Source organism: Corythoichthys intestinalis, chromosome 9 (genome assembly GCF_030265065.1).
Source record: "Corythoichthys intestinalis isolate RoL2023-P3 chromosome 9, ASM3026506v1, whole genome shotgun sequence".
NCBI lineage: Eukaryota > Metazoa > Chordata > Actinopteri > Syngnathiformes > Syngnathidae > Corythoichthys > Corythoichthys intestinalis.
Window position 1 is genome coordinate 23,870,948 of NC_080403.1, and position 22,682 is coordinate 23,893,629.

Consider the following 22,682-nt stretch of genomic DNA (forward strand, 5'->3'; position numbering starts at 1 on the left):
AATCTTATCGCGCTCGCGTTGATTTCACTACTATTTACACAGCCGCGATTTCAATAATGTAGTGGACTTACTGCAAGTAAACGTGCAGATTGACATGGTTTTACACAACTCACAAATGTAGGTAGAGGGGCGGGAAAAGGTCAGTGAGTGCGTGATCAACCATATCCAGCCTCAAAGGACAATTTCATGTCTTCAATGAACCTATGAAAGTTTTTGGAATGTGGGAGGAAACATGGGAAGAGGGTGCAATTTCCACACAGGAAGACTAGAGATTTGGAGATACAAGCAATCAAAAATTCATTTTTAGTATGTCTCCTTCATAGCCCAATGTCACTGGATTTAAGTTTGAACATGAGCTCAAGCACTTTTTGTGCCTGTAGTGAACAAGATTGAAGGATTTCACAAATTATTTTATTCCTCACAACGACAGCTAAACAAAATATAAGTGGGATGAAGGGCAAGGTCTTTCAGTGCATGATCAACCTTATGGGGCTTCATGGTTTAGCACAGGCAGAGAACTAAATTCAGGCGTTGGAAAAGACTTCCCAGTTAATATGGCTTGTACGTCTAACGCCGTCAATGGCACTGAAACATGATCATTCAATGCAAGCCATATCAGTTAAAATTGATTTTTATTTCTATCACTTTTCAATGGCTGTGAAAGAATTAAACTGAGGTGTTACTTTTTTTTTCTTCTTCTTCTTCCTCCACCTGGTTATATTTTTATCATGCCTTGATCCTTTTTGCCTTATCCCCGAAGGCTTCTAGATACGCCCCTGCCGGGCACGACTAGTATCTTTAATGTCAAGGCGGTGAATTCCCAGAATGGAGCCCGCACCAGGGGCGGTCCGGCCGGCAGGGCGGAGTCAAAGCGCAGGCAAGCTTTTATTCCTGGAAAGCGTGTAAAGAGAAGGCTGCGCTCAATTCCCGGGAGCGCGCTTCGCTTCAGCGAACACAGCGGCCGGCGGGCGCGCGCGACCCACGCACACACACACAACATAACAAAAGCACTCAAGCGAAGAAAACCGGGATTATTCGCCACGAAACGTCTCGTTTTTCTTGCGCACGCTTGTTTGAAAGAAGAGCGTGTCTGGAAACGCGCGCACGCTCAGTGGCCCGAGCGGGTGACGTCAGAGGTGCCGGTGCCGAGAGGCGTTCTCAGAATAGACTTCTAGGAAACAGCCAATTTGAAAAAAGCCAAGCCTTTTCGCCGCGTCCCCTTCCCACATTGGAAGCTCCCTATTCCGGCGACAACACACTCCACAAAAACGAGGCCGCTAGACGTGAATGTGTTCTTTACAAGACAACCTAAATGAACGTCGTATTTTGGTTGACAACAGACGGAAGCGCGTCTACAAAAACAGCCTGAGAATCACTGATTGTTCTTTTAATTTAATTTAATTTTACTTTTTTATAACAAGTTTTTCTTTGTTTTGCTTCATTTGGGTTGTTTGTAATCTTTTTATGAACAAGAGTGGAATACGACTGGAATTAGTGTGGATTGAAGAAATAGTATGATTCTCTGCGTTCCAGGGTGAGTACATCATGTCTTTGTTTGCTTTTATATCAACAACTGACCTCCATGGGAATACATAAAGTAATAACTTAAAATGAAATCTTCAGTACAAATTGTATGTAAATTAACACTCTAAAATAGTACACTTATTTGTCTCAATATTGAATGTACATTATGTACATTTTTACCTTATTAACTTCCATCATACAGACGGGCCAATTTTTTTTTTTTTTTTTTTTTTTTAATATAACACACAAATTAAGCAAAACTCTAATTCATAAATACATCTAGACCTCGGGGGTAAACATTATCCAAAACTATTAATTGTTATAAGACTATTTTCAAATATTCATCTATAGTGGAGATGAACCATAGTCCCAGTGTTTGTTTTAAAATTGCGCCTAGAGGCAGTATATAAACCTAACACTATTAATCTTTGATTTAGAATTGTTTTAGTTTATATTTGCATTGTGACTTTATATGCGTGTTATTTGAAATGAAAAAAACAATTCCACTTGAACTAAACGCAAAATCTTGCGTGAAGTAAATAAGGTCTATATGTGATATTTGTGTACGACATTCAAAATAGTTTTTAGTGAAGAAAAATAACACACAGAATGTGTACTTTTTGGAGGAAGCATGTCCTGTGTCTGCCCATACAAATTAAGCTACCATAATTAAAAAAAAAAAAAAAAAAGAAAAAGAAAAAGAAAAGTGCTAATTCTAAAAAAAAAAAAAAAAAAAAAGCATACTGCAAGGTAACTCACACACAGCACTATGTTGTTGTTGACAGCCTTGGATTGTATACATTTACTATGTTAGTAAATCACTTAAATGCTCAATATAACAATGTTTGGGGCTCTTTTAATTCAAACCCTAATTACTACATAATGCTGAAACCCTGCTGTGAGCATTTTTTAACAATTTAACATACTATTATTATTATAAAGTTCTGGGTCGTGTTAAATGCTTACCGGAGAATTCATGTGAACTCTCAGGAGTAAACTCGGCCTTTACAGTGGTTATGTTTATAAATAGTTTTAAAATAACATTACTTGGACACCTACAGAGAAAACTCCATTGACTTTTAACATTTGTTGTGTGTGTTAATAGGATTCTTAATTATATTATCATTGTTTAGTCGCAACTTTTGGGACATTTTAGGCCACGTAACAGACTCTAATTAAGACATTATGTTGACTCCTGGGAGTAAACTCAGTTCTGAACATTTCCTTTGTTGTTTTTCTAAACTGCTATTACTACTACGTTAGCTTTAGTATGACAAAGTTAAGTAATACATTATATTGACCCGTGGGAGTGACCCATTTGTGGTATTTGCCAATAACATTAAACTAACATCATTACAGTTGACGCATTTGAAAACTGAACAATACACTAGGTCTTTTTGTTTTTTTCTGTCACTTTAACGAGGTATTGTGCCATTTTCAGTCCCCGAGGTCTTTTGCCCACTGCTCCAACCCCTGAGGCACCCCAGAGGGGTATGCGAGCAGGCACGGTAGCTCCTACGCCTTGCCTTCAGAGCAGCCCGCCACTATGGGATCCCACCAAGGATCTGCGGGCCATTGCCAGCAACTTCTGCTACTTGGAAACATCAGGTAGGCTCCAAGCATACACAAGAGATTCTCAGAGTTTTTTTTAATAACTTCATTCACTACCATTGATGAAAATAGACATCCAATTTCATTTGGACTGGGACAGATTGCTACCAGACCTCCCAGTCCAAATGAATCAGAAGTCTTTTATCATCACTGGTGATGAGTTGAACTAAAAAGTCAGTCAATTATCTCCGGTTGTTCTGAATTACCCATCAAAATGATTTTAAAAAATGTTGGAACGTTGTGAACTTAATTGTCGTGATCTCATTTTATTATTTAATCACAAAAAACTACAATTTTATATCTACTGCGTAAGTGAATGCAGCATGTGTTTGGTAAAATCTACTAAGAGTCTTCAGCTTTCAAAGGTACATATTAGGGCTTTTATTTTTAGGCGATATGGCCTAAAAAAAAAACACCAAAAAAAAAAAAAAACGATTATTTTCGACAAAAATTTGATTTATGATTTTTCAGATTTTTTTTTCTCCCCCATAGTTGTTCATGTTAATGTTGTAATGTTAAATCTCGCACAAAAGTAAAGTACTTACTGTAAAGTTCAAAACCTCCGTCAGAATTATAATTGTTTGTTCTCCCTATTTATGCTGTCCGCTCCTAAGCAGTAATAAAAGTAAAAGTAATAACTTTGAAAAGAAAAAAAAAAATCTTTTTGAATAATCTAAGGAATATTTGGTTGCTAGATTTTTAAATTTTTTTTTTCCTTTTTTTTTTTTTTTTTTTTTTTTAACCAAAAACACAAAACAAAACCAACTCAAATATTTTTTCAAAACATCAGTGATTAAAAATTTGATCAATTTATCGCCCGGGCCTAAAACAAATCTACTAGATTCTGAGGTTATGAAAAAGGAAGTCGTTTGTGCGGCAGTTTTATATTCATTCTAGCTGTTACTGTAGTTATGTCTTTACTCCAGTGTTAGCTAGGGGTGTCAATCACCAATTACATGACAACACTGCAAACGCTGTAATCTCAAACAGTTGAATTAGTTCATAACTATTAGGGTCTTAACAGTCAAATGTCGTTATGTAGTTGACCGAGTTATACAGATTTGAGCTCTGTTGATATTCATGCACCTTTAATTGAACAGGGTTTAATATTTTATAGCAAATCTGTTTGGTACGTTAAAAAAAAAACATACAGTACATCGCCGCAATTTGGGAATTTTTTTACAATTATTTTACTGAAACATTTCAGACATTTGAATCAAGGGCGAAGATTTGGTCTCAATATTGGTCGGGACGATATAACAGCTTAACCAGCGTGTACACATTTTGCTGGGGACGGGACATCAGCCAATCAAACGTGCGTTTGAGTGGGAAAAATGGACCGGCACATTCAGCAAGTGAAATGGGATAAATGTAGGTCTGACCATAATGAAAATAATTCACTTAATAATGGTAAGGTCTATTCTATCCTACAACATATGGGAAGACAATCTAAATTACTTATATAACTGAACTCATTATATAATGCAAATAAGGTTGCTTAAAATTTGGTGGGGACAATTTGAGCATCCTGAAAAATTGGTAGTGTTGTCCCTACTGTCGCTGTTCAAACCTATTCATTTGAAAATGCCATATTGAAAAGGTCACAATGTTGATCGATGCATTGCAATCAATGTATATTTAGCGAAAGTTACTTTTGTTGTGATGTGAATAAGGTTACGTAGTAAAAACTGAACTCTGTTGTAAATAATCCCTTACATTTTTTATGTTATGCGGAGCATCAATACAATCTATAGTATCTAGTACAGTATAGTATACTGTATCTATAGTATATCTAGTTTCAGTTGTTATCATTGCACTTTGTACTTTTTTCCCTCTTTTAATCGCCAGTATTGTTTGTGATGGATTCACGAAAAATACTTTACATTGTTTTTAAACTCGTTCAATGTTAGCCACTGCTGTTAAAGTTCTAGCGTGACTAATTCATAATGGAAGAAAAACCCTTCAATTATCTGTCTTTGCAATCTGCAGGGGTGAAGGTGGGCGGGAACGGTCAGGAACGCAGTTCCGGTCTAAGATTCAGGGTCAGAATGCTGTTCCGGTATACGGTGCTTTGATTCCGAAAATATGACGGCAACTGTCAAAACACTATTAAAAAAAAAGAAAATACAAAGCTGCCACATCTCCAAGAAGAAAACAATCTACCAACATCAGATTTACATACACAAGTGCTAACAACAAGCATAATAAAGTTCTTGTGTAGGGTAATCCGTTTCCACCGATATTTATTATTTATTTTATTCCACAGACGGCATGGAGGTTTCCCCAGCTGCTGCAGTTATCTGAGTCTGACGATGACGAGTCACGTCAATGTCAATGTGCGAATGCACGCAGCAAAGCAAAACGCCTGGAATAATTTATCCGTTCAATTGGCTGACATGCTGACATATGATCACCAGAGATAGTTAGCTCTGATTGGTTAAAATGTGCAGGTTTTCTGAAACAGCAAAAAAAAAAAAAAAAGAAAAAAGAAAAGAAAAGAAAAGGGCAATGCAACAGAAAATGGATCAAATCTTAAAGAGCAAGGAAAGAGTTAAGGTGGCTTATGTATCATATTCAGTGTTATTTGCTCTGATGGTGAGGTTCAGAACATTTTAGCTGTCAATGTGCACTTTGGACTTATATTTGTTCATTTATCTTAGGCTACTTATTAAATTCCTTATGATTAAAAAAGTCAATGTTTGCGCGACCCCCCCCCCCCAAATAAAACAAAAAAATTAATTACCGTATTGGCCCGAATATAAGACGGTGTTTTTTGCATTGAAATAAGACTGAAAAAGAGGGGGTCGTCTTATATTTGCAGTCTAGGTATTATACCCATTCACGACGCTAGATGGCGCCAGATATCATTGGAGCGAGGTTCTGTTATGACAAATCTCAGCTACTCTCAAGTTTAACCAGTTTGCATTATTTTATTGCAATGTTTTTCCTTATTTAGATTTGTTTAAAGACTACAGTTACAGTTAGACTTCACTTTGATGGTTAATGCAGTTATTGCAATTTTGTTGTTTTATCACAATACATTGGTTTATTTACATTTCAAAAACCAGAAGCCATTCATTTCCGAATGTGATTGCACTTTAGTTAACATATTTAAATGCTCAGATATTAAGATTTGAATGAGGCAAAATAACATGCTTTTTCTCTCAGATATATTGTTCTAATCATTTGTTTTGGATGCACTGTAATTATTTTCTGTATAAAAATTTGGTGTTTAAAAGTCTTTTTTCAAACTCGAGTCTTGAAAAAGGGGGGGGGTCGTCTTATAATCAGGGCCGTCTTATATTCGGGTCAATACGGTAATTTAAAAAAAATCTACAGTGCCTTGCAAAAGTATTCGGCCCCCTTGAATCTTGCAACCTTTCGCCACATTTCAGGCTTCAAACATAAAGATATGAAATTTAATTTTTTTGTCAAGAATCAACAACAAGTGGGACACAATCGTGAAGTGGAACAACATTTATTGGATAATTTAAACTTTTTTAACAAATAAAAAACTGAAACGTGGGGCGTGCAATATTATTCGGCCCCTTTACTTTCAGTGCAGCAAACTCACTCCAGAAGTTCAGTGAGGATCTCTGAATGATCCAATGTTGTCCTAAATGACCGATGATGATAAATAGAATCCACCTGTGTGTAATCAAGTCTCCGTATAAATGCACCTGCTCTGTGATAGTCTCAGGGTTCTGTTTAAAGTGCAGAGAGCATTATGAAAACCAAGGAACACACCAGGCAGGTCCGAGATACTGTTGTGGAGAAGTTTAAAGCCGGATTTGGATACAAAAAGATTTCCCAAGCTTTAAACATCTCAAGGAGCACTGTGCAAGCCATCATATTGAAATGGAAGGAGCATCAGACCACTGCAAATCTACCAAGACCCGGCCGTCCTTCCAAACTTCCTTCTCAAACAAGGAGAAAACTGATCAGAGATGCAGCCAAGAGGCCCATGATCACTCTGGATGAACTGCAGAGATCTACAGCTGAGGTGGGAGAGTCTGTCCATAGGACAACAATCAGTCGTACGCTGCACAAATCTGGCCTTTATGGAAGAGTGGCAAGAAGAAAGCCATTTCTCAAAGATATCCATAAAAAGTTTCGTTTAAAGTTTGCCACAAGCCACCTGGGAGACACACCGAACATGTGGAAGAAGGTGCTCTGGTCAGATGAAACCAAAATTGAACTTTTTGGCCACAATGCAAAACGATATATTTGGCGTAAAAGCAACACAGCTCATCACCCTGAACACACCATCCCCACTGTCAAACATGGTGGTGGCAGCATCATGGTTTGGGCCTGCTTTTCTTCAGCAGGGACAGGGAAGATGGTTAAAATTGACCGGAAGATGGATGCAGCCAAATACAGGAACATTCTGGAAGAAAACCTGTTGGTATCTGCACAAGACCTGAGACTGGGACGGAGATTTATCTTCCAACAGGACAATGATCCAAAACATAAAGCCAAATCTACAATGGAATGGTTAAAAAATAAACGTATCCAGGTGTTAGAATGGCCAAGTCAAAGTCCAGACCTGAATCCAATCGAGAATCTGTGGAAAGAGCTGAAGACTGCTGTTCACAAACACTCTCCATCCAACCTCACTGAGCTGGAGCTGTTTTGCAAGGAAGAATGGGCAAGAATGGCAGTCTCTCGATGTGCAAAACTGATAGAAACATACCCCAAGTGACTTGCAGCTGTAATTGGAGCAAAAGGTGGCGCTACAAAGTATTAACGCAAGGGGGCCGAATAATATTGCACGCCCCACTTTTCAGTTTTTTATTTGTTAAAAAAGTTTAAATTATCCAATAAATTTTGTTCCACTTCACGATTGTGTCCCACTTGTTGTTGATTCTTGACAAAAAACTTAAAATTTTATATTTTTATGTTTGAAGCCTGAAATGTGGCGAAAGGTTGCAAGGTTCAAGTGGGCCGAATACTTTTGCAAGGCACTGTAGCTCCATGGCGACCTTCACGTCTGGGAGTTCTGGCAAGAAATTCTAACCACTTTCACCCCTGGCAGTCTGATTGGCTAGTTATTGAGCACAGTCGCTTTTAAATAATATTGCGAATAATTTTTAAGCATGAAATCGTATTCTACTGTCAGGTAATACAGACATTTTAGTTTATCTTCAGTGTTTGGCGCGAATTGATCATAAACAAAAACTCAAGCAATTTTTTAAGGTGTTCTCACATTGGCAGTTTCACAGTTACTGTGTAATCAAGCATAACCTTAGTTCCATTGTGGACTTTCGTGTAAACAGGTTAGGACGCAAGTCAGAACATGCCGTAATAGATCAAATAAGTGAGGTTATGCAGTAGGAAAAGCATAATTACAGAAGATATTTGTAAGAAGTATGGTGATAGTGTGCTTTCTTGTGCCATGTGGTATGTAAATGCGAAAGTGTGAACAAGGCCCTGCCTATAAAACATATTGTGACAGTCTTTTTGTTTCTTGGATTCCTATGCAGTTTATAACCTTTACATTTTGTGACCGTCTAATCCATTTAAATTCAACAATTGCAAAAAAAAAAAAAAAAAAAAAAAAAAAAAAAAAAAAAAAAAAAAAAACCTACCACCAAGGAAAACTACTATCTGAAAACCTAAGAGCATGCTGGCAGTTATTGCTAGAATAGGCTATTGGCTCGGAAGCCAGCACGCTTGTCCGCCACAGTTGCTACATTTCCATGGACAGAATTTCTTTAATCTGATCAGCATTTTGATTAAAATTATGTTTTGATGCACCGTCTTCATGGACACTCAAGGCATCACAGGTTCAGTCGGTACAAATTATTTTGACATGTGCAGATAGACCAAATATACTGGAAATAGAAGAAGAAACCACTGTCACTTGTGTGTCAACAAAAGATGGCTCCATCCATTTCTACTTAATACGTTCGAGCGGCCGCCCTGTCTTCCCCTCGCTGTACTTCTACTAGCTTTGAACAAAAACAAATGCGTATAATGACGTTACAGACAGGTAAAGACTGTTTGATCCAAAATTTTGGAGTCAACTGTTTTCATGTGCGAATATTGGATTAAAACCATCCCTCATGTGTGGAATAAAATTTTGATCGAAAATGGCTTGATTAAATTAGAATTGTTTGAATTGGGTGTGTACATAAGACATATTTATTCCAATCAGGCTTTTGATCCAAATAAACCTGTCCATGTAAACGTAGCCTGTGATGGTTTGGGTTCCAACCCCAGTTGGAGAGGTTTGCAGTGATGTCGTCAGGCCAGTTACACATACTTTCCTTAAGGTCATTTGCTTTAAAACAGCATTTAAAATGTTGTTCTTTTGTATGAGGAACTTTAGTTTGTTGTTAATTTGCCAGTGTTTGATTTTGGCCACCACAGCTGCCAGTATTTTGCTAAAAATGTAACAGCTTTTTTTTCTTACAGTGTACTTGGAATTCTTTTGACAAGATGTGAACTAACATGGCGTTACATCTGTGTGCAGGGTGGTATTGGGGAGCTATAAGTGCGGCCCAGGCACACGGAGCACTTCAAGAGGCCTCTGAAGGGGCTTTTCTGGTACGGGATAGCAGCCACCCTCTTTACATGCTCACCCTCTCAGTCAAGACAGCCCGTGGTCCCACCAGCATACGCATCCAGTACAGCTGTACTCGCTTCCTACTGGACTGCAGCTCACCGGCCCGGCCCAGCTTGTCGTCCTTCCCCAACGTGCCCAGCCTGGTGCAGCACTACATGGGGCCACAGAGGAGAACAGAAAACGAGGAGGGGGGCACGGCGGCTAAAGAGGCACCTTCCAAAGTGACAATCCAAGAGGCCTCAGCGTCAGTGGTGCTAAAATTAAAGCGACCCGTGTACAAGCCGCAAAGCCTACCCTCCCTGCAGCACCTCACGCGCCTCGTCATCAACCGGCATTCAGAGTGCCACGACCAGCTACCACTCCCCAGGCCTCTGCTGCGTTTCTTACAGGATTACCCCTTCAAGGTATGAGGCCGATTTTGACTGCAAAAGGAGGACAAACACACAACAGGTCCTTTTTTCCCCTCTGGAAATGACATTTGCTGCTTCAGAACTTGAGACACAGGGTCATCATTTTTTAAAAACGTATACAGTTTATATCAGCGAGCACGAGTGCGTGTGTTTATCACATTTGGGCTGGAATGCATGAAATGTATATAGTGATTCCATTTACACACCTTTGCCATTTTATTTTACTCAGTAAAATACTTTTTCTACCTTTTAAATGTGTTATGTGTCATTTCCCCCCCTACTACCACATTAGTCAACTAGTTCATTATTTGTATTATAGATCATCTAAAAACTGCAACCATAAAAAGAACTAATTCATCCAACTTAAAAAAAAAAAAAAAAAAATTTCTAAGAATTTAGAAGAATATGTACAGTAAGCAAGCTTACCTCATTGTCTGCCATTGGCGACCCGGGAGAGGCTAGCAGGTATCATTAGCTGCCAGCTTCTCCCTCCCGATTCGAATGGATTGGATGTCTATCGTCGTCAATGGCAGTGAATGAGTCAAACAATTCAACAAATGGACTAACAACATAATGTGTGGTTATAGTACCAAAACAATCAAAGATTAAATAGGTTCCCAATACAAAATAGTAAATGCCATGTATTTAACTTTTTAGCATTATTACATTTTCAAGAACGGGTTTTATACTTTTTTCCAGTCTGAATTTTAAAAGCTGTTATGTGATTTGTAGTAATGAAATGGTTCTTTAAGCAGTTTTTTTCTTCCTACATTAAGTGCTTTATTAAGAATTAAACTGTGCCAGCAAATATTGTCATTTATCAAGCTTATTTGTTTGTCAAATTTGTCAGAGCATTAAACTGATCACAACTGCTCTGTTCTTGTTGTTTTAGAAGGCGTTTTGTCTGTCATCCGAGCAGACTTCATGCGGCAAGTCTTATTTAGGTCAGAACTAGCAACTGACTAGCAATCATATTAGATTGTCGCATTTTGTGAATAAGACTTCATATTCCAGATTAGTAATAATAATGGTGGTATATGTGGTATACAAGGTTTGAAAACTACTGATTTAGAAATTTATATATATATATATATATATATATATTTTTTTTTTTGGTTTGTTTTTTTTTTGTTGTTTTTTTGTTTTTAATCTTTTCTGTCCGCGCAACCCGACCCCGGATTTAGCGGTAGATAATGGATGGATATTCTTTGTCCGTAAAGATTTCTTAGCCTGGAATTTGCTGGCATGAACTGACAATGATAGAGCGGTCCCTTAATTTGTTATATTCATATAGTATGGTACATCATTAGCAATCTGATTTTTATTTAAAATTTCAATTTTCAACAGTTGACATGAGGTTTATGTTTCTTAAATGCACAGCAGGTATAGTTTTGGGTCACTAAAATGTACTTGTTTTTGAAAGAAAAGCATTAATACAATGACTAATAGTGTAAATTGTAAATGCTGTTGTGCTTAGATGTTCACATACTTTGCCTGCTATAATTTATTGCTGTTTTCTGAGATTAAATATAACGTACTTTAATTACAATTAAAATTTTTCAATTTAAATGGTACAATATCTAACATGGTTCAACTGTACATACGTGTATCCTTACTTGCCCCCAACAGATCCACAGCTGTTTTTAAAGACGACACCACGAAATTAATCAGCAATGAAGTATAGATATTTTCAATATGGGAAGAAAAAAATATTTTCTTTAAAGAAAATACGGACATTTCTGTGACATTTTTTTAATGACTGTATTTTTCATGGAGCGCTTTCATGAAAAACAAAATTGTCTGCTTGCCCCAACCTTTAAACTGCATTTTCTAGAGATAAACATAGCAGGTTTCTCTGTATAAAAGCTTTACTCTTTTAAATGTAAATACAATGCAGTACTTCACAAATTTGCACTTAGTGACGAGAGCTGCTGTGGCATTAGTTACTTCTCCCAAGATAAGTGCCCCTTTGTTTGTGTTAAATTGGATTAACTAAAACCATTCAAATGGTTTCCTAGAAATGTTGTTAAATTTCAACCTTTTCCATTCAAATAAGTGATGTATTCGGTCACAAATGGAAGATGATGAAAATTTTTGCCGTTGCACGAAATGCCGATTGTACAGGAAATATTTGATCCTCTTAATCGTCTCTGGCCTTTGAGCTTCGTGTATGAGAGATTGCATGAGCAGTAAAGGCCACATTCAGCTTGCGTGCATGCACGCCTGCATCTGAGTCAGCGAGTGGACGGGCAAAGGGGAGGACTGTTCATCAGGCGATTCACAGAACTACAAAATGCTTCCAGGGAGGAGGGTACGATTCAGAGAGGGAGGCTTCCAAGAAAAGCCTTGGTAATTACCTTCAGCTTTGAGCCTCTTTTGTGCCATCGCACACACATTTTTCTGTGTTACCGTGGCACGTGATGTGCATGGATTAAAAAGCGCAGTGGCAGGTCCATTTATATGATTCCTGATGCAGATAATATGAGGGTATTTTGAGCGATTAAAGTCACCGTGTTTGTCGACTCAAGAGCAGAGGGGGAGGGAGAAACTGGGCGGCAGGGGACTAAAGCCAACGTAATAGGATCTGGCTTTTTCAACCCAGGTGCAGCTTGTGATCGTGTGACTCGTCTCTCCGAAAGATGCAAAACCTGGGCCTGGAAAACACAAAGAAATGAGTGTCATCCTTTCCAAATTTGAATGTAGAGGAAGCACAGCACTCCACGCACTCCATGTCTATTTGTGAAATGAAGTTAAGATTGTCCGTGCGGTGGCAATCTAATAGATGGTCATGGGCCTACTATATCCAATTCACTGGACTGACCTGCCGGTGATATCATAACGTGTCTCAGCCAAACGCAGCCATTTAGCGTCGGACTCCGCCCACTGCCGAATGAGCTGGGAGTGTTTGGGCTCCACCTCCAAGTAAATGCAGCTGTTGTTTATGCGGGAAAAGAGCACGGGATTGATTTAAATGTAATTATGATAGCACAAGATTATCACACACAGCTATTGGCAGAGAACACTAGCGCTTGTCTTGTGAAAACGGCTTAGGGGGGAACGCCCTGAAAGGGCGTGTGGGAGAATAAATTGCATCAGGGTATTACCCGTCATCTGAGAGAAGGTGAGGAGCCAGGGTTAAAATCTTGCGGATGACTTGCAAGCCGTCTTTGCCACCGTCTAAGGCGGCGTGGTCCTCAAACCTGCCAACACAAATAATTACACTCATTCACTGCGATTGACGATGACAGATTACAATCTGTTTTGACTGGGGGTGGTGATGGCAGCAATCATTTGCTTCTATCACCGTCAACAGAAGTAAATGACGTAACCAATTTTTTTTTTTTAAATGCATACATTTTTGCCAATCAAACAATCAAATTTGCCAGACTTTGTATTTAAAGTGCATGAATAAAGTGCATATCAAATATCATGTGCATACGAGGGGAAAGACTCTTGCTTAATAAATTGAAAATAAATACATTTCATTCGTAATAGTGGGGGAAAAAATGGATGTAAGTACAGTGATCCCTCGCTACTTCGCGCTTCAAACGCACCCTCAGTCTATTGCGGATTTCTTTTCAATTAAAAAATAAATAAAAACAGATGAGCTGTCCCTAGCCGATCACGTAGTCTCATTCTCCCTCCCTCTCCCTACCCTTTGTTGGTCAGGCAGTACACTGTAGTTGCATATTTAGAGTTAACGATGGTTGACAGACGTTTAATGTTTGATCTTGCCAGAGAAGCGAACTGCAAAGCACCGCATGCGTCAATCATTGCTTAATTTGTTGAACAGTTGCTTTGGCAACACATTGTGTGTAAGTGAGCAGCTTGTGCGGATTTGAATGGACACGGCCATTTTCATTTAAAAAAATAAAACACTGGGCTAAATTAAATCTATATTCACTAACACACCATTTTCCTTTATTACTGTACATCCACCCACATGTTCATGCATATTGATGATCAAAGACTTGAGTAGACAAAGGGGGGGTCATCTTGAAGTGTTCGTTATTCATTATGTACCAGGATGGGTGTCCAAAACCTTTTTTAAAATGAGGAACTTAAAGAAATTTTCAAAGGTCTCAAAAATGCCTATTTTTCACTCACCTTATTTGACCTACTTTTAACGTCACAAAATGCCCTCCTGTTCAAAATGTTTCTTCTCCCAGACAACAGAGATTTTAATCTTTCCAATGATGTATCACACATGCATGTAGGACAATTTTTAAATTTGGCCAAATTGGGCTACTTAGCGGTTTTTCAATGATCACAGCGGGTCCTGGTCCCTATTAGCCGCGAAAAACGAGGGATCACTGTATATCCACAAAGTGTCTGTCCATCATGGGGGCAGACATTAATGCTGGTACTATTTTAGCCAATCAAATGCGAGTACCCCAGATTGAACGACCTTCCTGATGACACAAGTAATACTCAATAACACTAAAGTCATTTTCCAATATTTTACAGTTTTATCCATAAGATTATGCCCTGATTCAAGTACATTACCTGTGTAGTTTTTTTTTAAATCTGTATTTGCAATCACATTTGTAAATTGCAAGTTAAATCGTTCTGCAAACAATAGGTTTGGAAATTGTTCACGGCGTGACATCACAGTTATCATGCAATTACTGCTCTTTTCATTGTTCCTCCATGGCCACTAATATAAGAAGCGATGAACACTGAGAAAACCCGGCTGAATGTTTACACTTTCTGGTTCTCAAATGTGCTCTATTAAGCATACAGCAAATAAATAAAGCATTTTTTTAAAACTATGCATGTGCTTTTGCTGTGGTTTAGTACAATTCTTCTGTCGCCCAACCAATTCCTGTCTTTGTCACTTTCCCCCCGGGACCTCTACTTCTGCGCTGCTATTCGCCTGAAAGGCACTTTTCTCAGTTTCCGCACTGGCAAAAGCAGGCCTTCTCGTATGGTTATAAATTGACCGAATAATCGCTGTCAACCCTCCCAGTCAAAATGGATTGGACTTCTATCGCCTTCAATGGGAACCAATGAATAAAAGGAATAGCTCAGCATTTTGATTCACAAAGTCTTAGGGAAATCTTGCCTCCTGACTGAAATACGTCTCTCTGTGTGCAAGTGTGCACGGAATTCCACTGAAGCTGGATTGTGAGTGAGTGAATATTGTTTTTTTGTCTAGTTATGAAATAGCGAAGCTTGGTGTCATTGAGGAATGATTGTTATCCGCATCTCCGTGATTTGTCAGTCACCACACGCATTACCAATGCCCACCAGCTTCCCACCAACACACCCACTCCACCGGCCAATCAGAGCAGAGATTATTCAAATTAGAGCCAGTCAACTGTCTATTGATGAGAAACGGCATGTCTGCAAAAGAGCCCCAAAAGGACCAACTAAATTCTAGGCACTTTAGATCCAAATGTCCGTGCTAACCTGGCAAAATGGCATTCAAGGTTATAAAGTAAGAGAATACCTTTTTAATGCCACTTTAAAGGTCACCTTGTATTTTTTTCTAAGCTATTTTAGTTTGTCAGTTGTTCAGATGGTTGGCCTAGTAACCACCGTTGGACGAGTGAGTATGTCGTCACAAGTTTTTATAATTTATATCTTCTTCTTTTCCTTTAGCTTTTCCCTTCAGGGAATAAAGAATAACATCTATTTTATTGATCGTTTGATATAGGTTGCATGTCACAAGTGTTACCATTTACCAATATGTGGAAGCAGAATTAAGATAGAATTTGCAGAAGCATACAGAGTGAACGAAATAAAATAGCGCAGGATTTTTTTTTTTTTTTTTAAGCGCTTACATTCAATCAATCACTTGACGCCTCACAGAAGAGCGCGTGCCATTACAACCGCAAGCTTCACAATTTAATAAATAATCATAATAAGGCGTAGTGTGACGTTACATCGATCTGATGTCCGTTCTGCTCTTTAGCAAAGCAAATCACAAACCACATAGATGATATCCAGGTCAGATTTCTTTTGACCTATCACATGATAACAGTGAAAGAAAAAAAAAAAACTGGAAATCTCCAAAAAGTCCCCTTGAAAAAATGTCTACATCAGGAATCAGCAACAATTTTGAACCTAAAAACTCATCAAAACCAAGGGCTACACCACTTCGAGTCACACTTCTAGAACAACAAATTTGATCACGTTCTTTTTAATCATTAACTAATCATTGTGAATGTAACGATCATGTTAATGATTTATTACAATAATTTTCGACAATGATTTCACAACTAAGAAAACCAATAAATATCAATAAAGACCACTTTATTTGTATGTTTAGGATTTTAAACTATCACTTCTATAACATTCCTAGAAAATCACAATGTCGCAATAGCTCTCCAGTAAGCATTGTTCTTTGATTGAGGAATAAAGTTGATATGTAACATTAGATGCAGAAATCATGACGTTTTCGAGAGATTTAGGCTTAAATACAATCTTTAATTGAGTAAAATCCTGTTTTTCTTCCTGTTTATTCCTTTTAATACCAATGGAAGCTTTCCAACTTCGAAAATTCCAGGAATTTTGTGACCCTTGCCCCACAAGCTTTGTTTTTATTATGTAACTTTTAAATACATTCAACTTGACATACAAACCACTAAAGTAGGTAGAGTAGGAAAGGCACATTTAGCGAGTTTATGGCAGAATGTTGTAAGACAACGAAAAACATTTAGGCGATTTTGATCAAATGTATAAATGCAGGAATCTATATATTTTGGAGAGTTACTGTGTCTTTCTTGCAACCTGTTTAAATCTATGAACCAAAACATCATTTCCTGTCTGCTCATTTTCCCCTTTCATGTCATTCAAAGTCAGCACAAAGTTCTACCAAGAAAGTTTCGCTTCCCATTTTATGAATTGTCCACACATCATTGAAACATTTCCCGTTTCTGAAAGGTTTTTGCACAATATTATCAATTTCCTTTTTTTCCTGCACTGTGTTTGTTACCTCAAAATTTCTGGTTCCAGTGAAGGCAAGTCTTCTGAGAAGAGATAGGGAGGGTTACTAACCAACGTAGAGACATTGCGGCAAAGCTTCAACACTGTCTCTGCATCTGGCAAAAACATCAGATAGATAATTTATTAACAATAACATGTGAGAGGCAGAATTCAGCTTTCAGTTACCTTTAGTGACATCTGCGTGATAAACCTTTAATCTGTTTTGAAGTCCCAATCTGTTGAGATAAATATTTGGAATGAACATGTTAAAAAACACACATTAAGATTTTAATGAATGAAATTAAAGTTACCGTAATGCATTTTCCCTTGTCAATTCCACAGCCTCTGTACTTTGGTCCAGTGCAATGACTCTGAGCTACAATGGAAAGCAATTATTGTTCTATTTTTAAAATGTACCATAAAATAATATTAGTTTGGCTTTTATAAAAAAAAAACCATATCAAAATACATTGGAGGCAAAGTATTTTAATGGAATCGAAGGAATGGAATGAGGGTTTCATCATAGCGGACTATGGGGCCGTTTACATGGTGACTCTCCGAGAATACGAAAAATTTCAAATTTGCATTTGCGTTTCCATTCGAACAATGTCGCAATTCCGCATGAAAACGATGTAGAATTCATGCCAGGCCCTAGGGGGCAGTGCAGATTTACAGGGTGACAGAGAATGATGCACTTTGACCCCACCAAGCTCCCTCAGCCCGGAAAAAAGTAAGCCCGCCCACTCGAAGCAATGGCATTTTTCTTTTGTTCAAAAAGGCACAAAAATGGAAACATTCAACATATTTAAAAATATTATTAAAACAGTAAATTAAAGCCGACATTGCGCTATATTTGCTGTTTTTATTGTTTAGTATTACCGCTGCGCACTCCCAATGTGACGTGTACGAGTGCTGACGTTATCGGCGCAGTCTCGCGCCGCGGGAGTCTTTGATATGCATGCCGAGGAAGCCTCCCGCAATCGTTTTCTTCCACTTTGAAGGCAGGATTCAGAATTTTTCGTCTTCGCCGACCACTTTGAAGGTGGGATTCAGACTTTTTCATCTTCGCCGACACCATATGCACGCGAGGCAAGTCTGCTACTCAGTCACTGCGACATTTGTGTCGCAGAGTCGCCATGTAAACTGCCCTTATGATTAGATTATCCCATCAAATGTTCGCATTCAAGGAAATTTAGGAGTCGTTTACATGGTGATGCTGCGACACCAAGACGATTCTGTTGCGGAATGGTCTCGCCTTTACACAGCGACGGCGAAAACGGAAGGCAAAGACGCAAACTTTTGATTCTGGCCTCCAAAGCGGAATGATTCAATTGCAGGGATTGCTCTGCAACCATTTAAATGTATCGCTCTCGTTCCAATGACGTCAGCACTCGAACACGATACTAACATTCAAAGTAACAAAGTAACTAAGTAAACATTCAAAACAGCAGGCATGGCAGAACATTGGCTTTGTTTTACTGTTTTTATAATATATTTCATGTTCGCGTTTTTGTGCATTTTGAAGCAAAAGAAAAAAAACACTTGTACGTCATTGCTTCCAGTGGGCAGGTATGTTGTCTTCCGGACTGAGGAGGTCGTTGTCAAGGAAGTGCATCATTGGCTGTCACCTTGTAAAACTGCACTGCCCCCTAGAGCCTGGCATGAATATAGTAAATTGTTTTCATGCGGAATTGCGACACTGATGGAAATGGAACCAAGACGGACCGATCTAAATGCAAACATGAAATGTGTCTTATTCTCAGGGCGTCAACAGGTAAACTGCCCCTTAGTTTAATGTCAATCCCTAACTGGACACGTCTGTCAGAACTAATTAGGATGCAGTGCCGTTTTCAAAACAATAAACATCAAGGCAAAATGGTGGCGTAAGTAATGAAATTTTTGGACTAGACAAGAAAATGGCATTTGTTATAAATAATAGTAAATAAAACGCACTGGACTATAAACTTCAGGTGGACACATTCTATTAAGGGATATTTACACCAAAAGGCATGCAGCTGCTTTGAACCATGCGGTTAATAGTATATAGTATGCGGTGACTATTAACTATTAATATTAACTATTAACAATAGTTAATAGTATGCGGCGAAAGTATAGTCTGAAAATTTCACATATAGAGTTTCCGGTGTTGACCAAATAAACAACAGAAACCCATTCATTCTTTACCTTAGTCTATCCCAACTACCTTCAAACCAATGATTAAATAAAATGTTTTGCACATAAACATTTACACATATATACTGTATATATTTTAAATTTAAAAAAAACTGAAGAATTGTGAATGTACTGAATGGATTTAAAAATTACATACAAGTGAATACTAATTTTAAAATGTAATGTATTTGAAGCATAAAATATTTATTAAACATGAAAAATTATTTTGAAAAGCACTGTATTGGATTAAATCAAACAGGTTGTATGAATCATTTTATATTCTTCATTTAACAGGGACAATGCACACTGATGAACATCAAAAAGGTGTGAATATGCCAGATTGTAGCAGAGAAAATGCTAATTTACATCCGCAGTCCCTAGGCAGGTAACACAAAGATACGAAAAGACAAAGAACAAAAGATTACAATAAAACAGTACATTACAGTAGATTACTAAGAATTTAAAAGTCAGTGATTGCAGGACTGGTTTACTTTCAACCACTGCTTGAGCTGAAATTTAAAAGTCAGTGATTACAGGACTGATTTACTACTTTACTTTCAACCACTGCTTGAGCCGAGTTTTACAGGTTTGTATTATGGGACTCTCCCTGATGGCGAGTGGTAAACTGTTCCAGATTTCAGACTTTATAGAGAGAGAATTGTGACCGAAGGCTGTTATTTTTGTATTAGGACTTCACAATCCCCCCTAGTCCTGAGACCAGTGTGAGCCTTTTTTTAAATCAGGGAAGACTATTCAAATAATTTCTCATTAAATTAATGCCTTACAGTGAGTAAATTAGTGAAATTTCACCTGGGGTAGATTCTTCAGTAGGCTGAGAGAAATGGCACCGGAGCCGCATCCCACCTCTAAACACGTAAGGGAGCCGCTCTTCTTTTGAAGATCATTCAGGACCAATTCTACCAACTCCTGCATCAACACATGAAACACAATATAGTAATCCTGATATTATTGGATTGAAGGCTTTTTTTGTAGAAAACTATAATGTAATGACAGTTGAGTCAGAGTTAATTATCCAATGACATCATGGGTAGGCCTGAACGATATTGGAAAAAACTATTGCTGCAATTTTTGGGGGGTTTGCGATATTATATTACGATATTAATATATATATATATATATATATATATTTTTTTTTTTTTTAAGAAATTTTCACTAGATGACTTGAATAGCTGTTTGGAAAGACTTTGGATGACTCACAACGACCAGTGTACAGTGATCCCTCGTTTTTCGCCGTTAATGGGGACCAGAACCCGCCGCGATAACTGAAAAACCGCGAAGTTGAGCACCCCGCTCCCCAAATTTAAATTTTTTTGTGTGTGTGCTCAACGTATTTATTCAGATTTAGCACTGGAAAGAGATACATATAAGGCATGTTTTTTTCTCACTTTTTCCCCAAAGTATGATTTAAAAAAAAAAAGTATATATATATATATATATATATATATATATGTATTTAAATTAATAAATGGTTTTAAGCACATCAAATGTAATAATTATGATCAGTTTTAAACATAACTGTCCAACCAAATCATTTTTGAACAAGAATAAAGTACTGTAGTAGAAAAATGCTTGGCTTTATTAAATACTTCTGTTTATCTAGCTTAGCTGTGACTCTTGGTGGACATGTAGAAATTACAAACTCTTCATGGTCACTTCTGGCATTTAATTTATATGTCTCAAACATTTCCACACACACACACATTGATTCCAAAGCGGCTTCCTTGCAGAAACTGTTTCACAAGTTAAACGATGATTGACAGCTACTGCTCTGTGATGTCCGCTTCTTTGGCAAGATCAAAGATACCAGCATCGTTAACTTTAATAAGCAAGTGCTGCAGTGACTGTGAGGTTCAAAGAGCGTGTGAGGCTCTGCGCAGCGCAGAGAGCAGGGCGTATGTGGATTAAAAAAAATAAAAACTATCGCACGTCCTTGCGATGGGACTATCGCGCACGCACACATCACGATGGCGATGTTTAAACAATATATCGTTCAGGCTTAATCATTAATAATTAGGTATAGAGTTGCAAAATGTAGCCACAAAATGACAGTTGAATCCAAAGTAAATTAATTCACTTTAGGTAATTTCTTATAATAAATATTTATTTGAAATTAGAACCGCTTGATCAAGGCCAGTGGGTCGCAACAGGTGGTGTTCAGGTTTGGAAGTTTTTCACATTTGAAGTAATCTGTTGCCTAAAGAAAGCGACGTTCCTGGTCTCAAGAGTTCTCTCACACCTCTGTTTCAGGTCGTGGGATGAATACGGGAGGCCTCATCTTCAGTGTCAAATCTCTGAAGTCCCACTCTTCGATCACATACTGCACAGGCATCCTAAAATATACACATACAGTATGCCACAACAAATCGATGCAAATGGATCATCAAACTTCTGCATTGACTTTAAACCTGGAAAGGCGTTTCTCGCAGAGCTTCCATATTCGCTGTGCTTCTTCTTGAGTGAGAAATGCAGACATTTTCTTCCTCCCGGCACCTTCTACCTGACAGTTACAGATGAATCGAGTAACATGAGGTCAGCGAATAGATCATAGAGCACATTCCTCAACTCACAGTTTTAGCCCCGAGCACATGGGCGATGATGTACTGGCTGGAGAGGTCGGGTTCGGTCACACCTTCCGCCTCAAAGCGTTTCCTCCAAATATCCGCTGCTTGTCGTGCAGTTATCCTCCCTGAGGGTGAGACATGGGAACTGCAATGGCGCACTGCCTTGGAGCCTGCAAATTCCTGTAAACATTAGATGTAAAATTGTCTCATTTTAACAAAATCTTACAGTAATGCTTCTGAATGAGTCCACACAAATTTGACTTTAATTTCATTACGTGGGGCATTATGTGTCCCTTATATATATCGTTTTAGCCCGACCTTTACTTTGGGGGTCATCTTTCAAAGCTGTTTTCTATTCCTTGCATGCAATATCGTGAACCCTCACTCGGTACTTCGTGAAAAGTGTGAACATTTTGAGCGTTTGCTAGATTGCACCGTTTCATGAATGATCACGTTCATGAATATTAAATGGTAACAGCTTAAATTCTATGTATTTCTGTACCGACGTTTATCCCACACAATATTTTTATTATGTCAATTTCTAAATGACACACACTTACCTTCAACACAACACTTCTGCTCATTAAACAAATGTATCCTCTGCTCGCTGATTTTCTCCACATGTTTCAAACCACTTCCCTTGTAAGTGGAACACGTTTGGTCATAAACATACAAACACCGAAGCTGTTTTTAGCCGTTTAGTTTGGTGTTGATTCGACATTTCCTTTGACGGGGAGAGTTGTTGTCGCTGTTCACGGCGCAATAGTAAACCTCTTGAAGTTTTAATGTGACGCCATTTGTGTTTTTGCACTAAAAGCAGCGCAGTGCTGACTGTGTAGAGTAGTGTTGCTTTTAAAGACAGTCGTAAATATTAAATTTACAGAA

At 38.1% G+C, this 22,682-nt stretch overlaps 2 protein-coding genes across 2 annotated transcripts; one reads left to right on the top strand and one right to left on the bottom strand.

Annotated features, from left to right (window-relative positions):
• The first annotated feature begins 1,033 nt into the window (after window positions 1–1,033).
• cisha (cytokine inducible SH2-containing protein a) lies at window positions 1,034–10,367 on the top strand. The gene is made up of 3 exons (XM_057845953.1): window positions 1,034–1,534; window positions 2,966–3,132; window positions 9,611–10,367. The coding sequence occupies exons 1-3, from the start codon at window positions 1,515–1,517 to the stop codon at window positions 10,111–10,113; spliced, it is 690 nt and encodes a 229-aa protein (XP_057701936.1). The 5' UTR covers window positions 1,034–1,514; the 3' UTR covers window positions 10,114–10,367.
• An 844-nt stretch (window positions 10,368–11,211) lies between these two features.
• Window positions 11,212–22,653, bottom strand: hemk1 (HemK methyltransferase family member 1). Its single transcript, XM_057845952.1, has 11 exons — window positions 22,358–22,653; window positions 21,804–21,977; window positions 21,642–21,733; window positions 21,473–21,566; window positions 20,026–20,142; window positions 17,355–17,419; window positions 17,230–17,279; window positions 17,054–17,159; window positions 13,218–13,313; window positions 12,935–13,045; window positions 11,212–12,767 (listed from the first exon to the last, which is right to left on the bottom strand). The coding sequence occupies exons 1-11, from the start codon at window positions 22,418–22,420 to the stop codon at window positions 12,707–12,709; spliced, it is 1,029 nt and encodes a 342-aa protein (XP_057701935.1). The 5' UTR covers window positions 22,421–22,653; the 3' UTR covers window positions 11,212–12,706.
• Between the last annotated feature and the right edge of the window lie 29 nt (window positions 22,654–22,682).